Below are 6,326 nucleotides of genomic sequence, written 5' to 3'. Positions count from 1 at the left end.
AATTTAGCAATACTAAATCAAATTTCCCAATATAAAATATGTATATAATTTAGAGAAAAACCACTATTAAATAATTCAATAATGAAGAATGTAATTCATACCCTCTAGAAAATAAATATATCGTAAAAACCCTATTCTAAAAATCAATAATGTACATAAAAGAATAACTAGTAAATGGTATAAAAATGACTACACACGTTTCATGGCTATATTTTCAAACAGATAACTAATAAAACCAATTCGATTAATAATCAAATTGATCTACAATTAAATCTGTTCAAAAATATAGTCACTCATCAGGTCTAAAATAAAATAAAAATAATAATAATTAAAAAATCAATGTACGTATTGTAACTTATAATAAATATCAAATAAATATATTTAAAAAATACTTGTTTTAACAATAAATAAATAAATAATCGAGAAACATTTAACAATATTTCTTAAAATAAAATCATAACTTATCGAAGAATTACTGTTAAACTAAAATTGTAAATGTAATACGTAGAACTTAGCGTTTATAAGAAATATATCACGTGAAAATACAGTGTAAATAAAAAAATTATGGAATAATGAGATAGAAATATATATTTAGACCATTAAGATGACATAATGTATTTTAGATGTGAGAATAAGAAAAAAATTAACTGTAGTATATCATTTACTTGAAAATTCTAAAGTCTAAATAACTTAAATCTAAAATACTTAAAATATATAATATATATAAATGAAGTTAAATTACAATAATTTAATCTATTTTCATTAATTAATTAATTTATTTATTTATTTTATAAACATCTTATTCTAAATATGTAATATATCCTTTATAATCTCATGCTAATTTATACACATTCTACTATTACAAATCATAACTACAACAATTAGTAACATAAAATAGGGTTTATATAAATACACAAATTAGCTAAACTTATTATATAAGTAATTTAACTTATGTCTGCATTTAATTTTTCTTCCATCTATATATAATTTTGTTCTTGAAGTATACATATACTAGTGTTTTGCACACTTGTGTATTGTTTCTCATAATTTTATTCTTCAACTTCTATTTTTTATTTTTAAAGCTTATATTTATTCAGTACAAGTAACTGATTATTGTTTCTTATTTTAGATCCACCAAGAGACATTTGGCAAGAGTGGTTGTCGGAGGATTGTCCCTGGTCAGTTCTTGGCTGTTGATCCAAAGGGACGTGCAGTAATGACAGGTAACAAAAAAATATTTACTTTTTGATTCCATTTTGTCTGCTTTTCTTCTGAGAAAGTTGAAATTAAAAAAAAAGACAGAACATTAACTATTCATGACCTATGAATTATTTCTCCTTGCAACTCCTGCAAGCCTAAATCATTGTTTTAATATCCACTTTTCCATCACTGCATGGGTCAGATGGAGTTTATTGAGGCAGATTTTCTACAGTCTGATGCCCTTCTTGTCACCAACCCTCACCTTTTTCCATGCAAGGTAGTATTTCCACATGACTAAACATGTTTTCATGGAAGACTGGAAATGAAGAACATTGCTTGCATGACAGTGACATTTACAACTCACATGAGGCCAATACAAGGACGCGTGTGCACACATACACACTATATACACACAAAAATACATAAAATATATAGGTGTGACTGTGTGGTAAGAAGCTTGCTTCCCAACCACATGGTTCCAGGTTCAGTCCCACTGTGTGGCACCTTTGGCAAGTATCTTCTATAGCCTTGGACCAACCAAAGCCTTGTGAGAAACTGAAAGAAGCCTGTTGTATGTATGTATGTATATCTACATGTGTGTGTGTATTTTTGTGTCTGTGTTTGTCCCCCCCACCTCCACTTGACAACCAGTGTTGGTGTGTTTGCATCCCCAGAACTTAGCGATTCATTAAAAGAGACTAGTAGAATAAGTATCAGGCTTAAAAAAAAAAGTACTGGGGTTGATTCATTCAACTAAAACGTCGACGTGGTGCCCTGGTATGGCTGCATTCTAATGACTGGAACAAGTAAAAGAATAAAAGAATGTATATACACACTTACACAAACACACACACAACAACAGTTTTCGTCTATCAGATCCATTCACAAGGCTTTAGTTGGCCTATGGCTATAGTAGAAGTCATTTGTCCAATCTGCCACACAGAAGTACTAAACCCATAACTGTGTGGTTGCTAAGCAAGTCTTTTAACCGCATGCCCATGTCTCTTTCACTTTTCTTGTTCAGATTTTTAAGACATTAGCAAATATAAAAAAAAAACTCCATAGCTATGTAATTTTATTTACTTGAAGATCTACATATAATAATTAGCGTTGTGTGTATATATTTACTGTCACACCAACAAGATAATGTGGAAGGGAAGTAGGAGATGTAAATGACAAAGGGAAGTAGGAGATGTAAATGACAAATGGAAAGTCAGTGACAGTGGAAGTAAAATGGAAGTATGTTTATCACATTGCCTGGAGTGACAAAGACGGAGAGTAATGAGAGTTGGCAGAAGAGATTAACTTTATGACGCTTTAATCAGTCAGTTTAGTGAACCAGCAAAAAGTGTTAGATGTGGAAAGGCTGTTTTTGTAGCTGAACTGTTTACGCAGTATAATCACGTGTTTTCACGAATGTACTAACGAGATTTGCTCTGATATTCTCATTTAAATATGAATATGTGATTATGGGCAGTTTTGGGTGGCTTGGTCACATGAACCAAAATTTTTTTCGGCGGCTTTGGGCGGTTTGGTAACAAAAGGGTTAAAGGATTTAAAGAAAATTATCAACTGCTGTTTTATTTTCTCTGCATTGATCAATACAATGTTCCTAGTTGTTTTACACAGTCTTATTTTATTTCTGATAATTTTAAGGAGTAAGGTGGTGAGCTAGCAGAATCTTTAGCACACCGGGTGAAATGTTCAGCAGCATTTCATTTGTCTTTGTGTTCTGAGATCAACTTTGCCTTTCATCCTTTTGAGGTCAATAAAATAAATACCAGTTGAGCACTGGGGTCGATGTGATCAACTTTCCTTCTCCCCTGAAATTACTGGCCTTGTACCAAAATGTGAAACCAATGATTTTAAGAAGTTACAACAGAGTATGCAAAAGCCTTTCTCAGATGTAGTAGCTTGTGTTTCTATTATGCTGGAAATTTTGATGCTAAAGAAAGATACTGTAGATATCATTTTTACTTCAAAGTTGAGCAGTTGATGTTTTGAAGACTATTTAATCTGATATAATTGTTCGCATTTCATTTACAGGTGCTGTGGAGAAACAGAAGTTAGTATATATCCTGAACAGAGATGCTCAAGCTCGACTAACAATTTCTTCTCCTCTTGAAGCCCACAAATCCAGCACACTCGTCTACCACATGGTTGGAGTTGATGTAGGATTTGAAAATCCAACATTTGCTTGTCTTGAGATAGATTATGAAGTAAGATTATATTTCTTTATTTTTGTTACAGGCAAAGCATTATTATAATAAGGTTATGGGAGATGATCATACACAATAAGTATCTGTACTATCTTGAATGTATTTCTCTCTCTAGTGATCACCATTATGATTTCTGTTGAAATTGCATTTACTGGAAGCTATCTTTTCTACAAACTGGTAATCTCTTACCTCTGAAAACTTTGAAAAAAAATAAAGCTGTTATCATTGATATTAGTAAAGTCAGAGATTGACTCACCTGAGAATTATCCGACAAAGCTGTTTCCCTATGTGTGTCATTGTTACAGATGTCATCAATCACAAACTTGTGTATTGCAACTGTATTATTTTTTGCCAGTCCAATGCAGCATCATCTCTTGCTAGGAAGGCTACACATCTTAGATGGTTCTTTCTATCATTCACATCATTGAAATTGTGATGCTACAAGATAATGCATGGTTTATTCAAAACAACATTACATTTGACAGAATAATCTGCATGCTAAAGGGTTATAAGACTTCAGTGATTAGGCGTCTTATGTTTTGAGTATCATCTAGGTTTGGAAGTAAGAAAGAGATCTATGATATTTTAAGACACATGTAGGAAAACAAATGAGCATGTGTAAGATCATCCTCACTCCCCACACACACCCAATTATGTACTTGTCTTTTTCCTTTTCCTGTATGAAATCTTTCTATCTCTCATTACTAATAGAACTTAACTGTGTTAAGAGTTCCCTTCAAATCACTAATCTGCAAGAGTTCAAACTAAATATAATTTGCATGAACTCTTTACAGTTAGCTCTTCCTCCAGTGCTAAGATGGGACAGACTGCATTATATACATTAAAAAAATAATAATTTCCATATTTTTTCATGTCATTTTTTTTTCTTTTTGTTTATTTTAAAAAAATGTATCATGTTTATCAAAACGATAAACACAAATGTGTTTATCAAAATAAATATTAATGAAGTGAATTGTATTTTAGGAAGCTGACTATGACCCAACAGGGGAAGCTGCACTCCAGACTCATCAGATGCTTACTTATTATGAATTGGATCTTGGTCTCAACCATGTTGTAAGGAAATATTCTGAACAACTTGAAGAACATGCTAATTCTCTGATTGCTGGTAAATATTTCAAAGTCCTTCATATTCGTATATTATACTGTTTCTTTTAGCTGTGATTTGAAAAATAAACATCTAACTTGACATTTTTTGTTTCTTACATTGTAATCATCAATATAGGATTATCATTTTCCAGTTTAAAAAATAAATACTGCTCCAAGATCTCCTTTTTATTGCCATGAATCTTGGCGTCTTTAATTTACAGTATTTGATGGTACTTTTCTCCCCAACAAAAGTGTCTCAAAACCTCACCTCAGGTCCTATATGCAAAGTTGGGTCTATATTACGTTTTAACCCTTTAGTATTCAAACTGGGCATATCTGGTCTAAATATTCTACCTATTTTATGTTCAAACCAGCCAGAATCAGCTTTTCACACTTACCCTACAATGTCCTGAAAATTAGCAATCACATTAGGAAAATCTCAAACCTATAAGATATTGCATGATTAATTCAAAGCAATATAAATAATCATTACATTTGATAGAGTAATCCTGAATATGTGCTACTGAACTTGGAGTGCATTTAATATGCCTGTGCCATCAAATATGGCTTTCATTTTTATATATTTCCTCACATCATTTCCTCCATTTTCTGACTGTGTTATTTTAAACCGAGACCCAGCAGATACACCCATTCAGAAGCTATGTAAGTTAAAAGTAAACCAAAGCCTTAGAATAAGTCGGTTGGATAGGCCTAAAAAAAAAAATTCATTAATGCAGAAGTTATTCTCTACAAGTAGAAAAGCTTGTATTGTTGATGATGAAGAAGTGGTAGCTATGTCATATATCGCTGCTGGTTTTTGATGAATTTATGTTTTACTAGTAGGACCTGTGATAATTCCACAACAAAAAAGATTAAGAGAAGTTATTTAAGAAAGAAAGGATGATTTTTATTTTGCTGAGTTATTTCATTTCTAATCACAATTATATATTATATGGTTTTAAAATTTCCCTCAGCTAAGCACTTTACATTTCTCTCTTTCTCTCTATCCCTTCCACAAACTTCTTAACCATGTAATTCCTCTCTTCATGTCTTTAATATTTCTCTCTTTCTCTTCACCTTTCCCTCCCCGCCCTGCAGTCCGTCATTAACACTTCTCTCTCCCACTTGTCTCTCACCGTCGTTTTTTCTTGCTCTTCAATTCTCCTTTCAACTAACCGTGTGATGTATTTGGCCTTAGTATGTTATACTCTTCTCTACTCAAATTTCTCTCTACTTCTCTAATTAACTAAAGTATAACGGGTGAACAAGCAAGTAGATTATTATGTAGATTTTTTTTTTAAGTAGGCTGGTACAATCAAACTTTACTATCAGATCAAATCATTTATGTCTTGATGTTAGAATAATTTCAGATGATCCTTGATTATATATAACATTTACAAAATATTGACTATTTTCCTACCTCAAATTTCATCTCTATAAAGTTGATTGGAAACTGCAACATCTTCAGGGATGATGTCTTTATAGAGAAGAAAGACCTTGGTAGCATTGTCTAAAAGTTTATGTCAGTATTTCACCTTTGTAGATTAACAAATAAGGATAAAGAAAAAGTTAAAGAGAGGGTTGATGTATTCAACTGGCTTCCTGCACCAAATTTCAGGCCTTGTGCATATATTAGAAAGGATTATTATTGTTTGGAGCCTGGTGCAGCCATCTGGTTCGTCAGTCCTCAGTCAAATCGTCCAACCCATGCTAGCATGGAAAGTGGACGTTAAACGACGATGATGATGATGATGATTATTATTATTATTATTATTACTAAAGCAGTGAGTTGGCAGAATC

At 32.0% G+C, this 6,326-nt stretch overlaps 1 protein-coding gene across 1 annotated transcript in view; it reads left to right on the top strand.

The window, feature by feature from the left end:
* The window catches only part of LOC106867716 (splicing factor 3B subunit 3), a 60,067-nt gene that overhangs the window by 12,104 nt on the left and 41,637 nt on the right, over nucleotides 1-6,326 (top strand). Inside the window, exons 4-6 of the mRNA XM_014912674.2 lie at nucleotides 1,130-1,223; nucleotides 3,247-3,419; nucleotides 4,404-4,545. Of these exons, the coding sequence (XP_014768160.1) occupies nucleotides 1,130-1,223; nucleotides 3,247-3,419; nucleotides 4,404-4,545 (409 nt within the window). The remainder of the gene's footprint in view (nucleotides 1-1,129; nucleotides 1,224-3,246; nucleotides 3,420-4,403; nucleotides 4,546-6,326) is intronic.

The sequence above is a fragment of the Octopus bimaculoides genome, chromosome 1 (genome assembly GCF_001194135.2).
Source record: "Octopus bimaculoides isolate UCB-OBI-ISO-001 chromosome 1, ASM119413v2, whole genome shotgun sequence".
NCBI lineage: Eukaryota > Metazoa > Mollusca > Cephalopoda > Octopoda > Octopodidae > Octopus > Octopus bimaculoides.
Note: the sequence above shows the minus strand (reverse complement) of the source record. Positions and strands in the feature narration are given on the sequence as shown.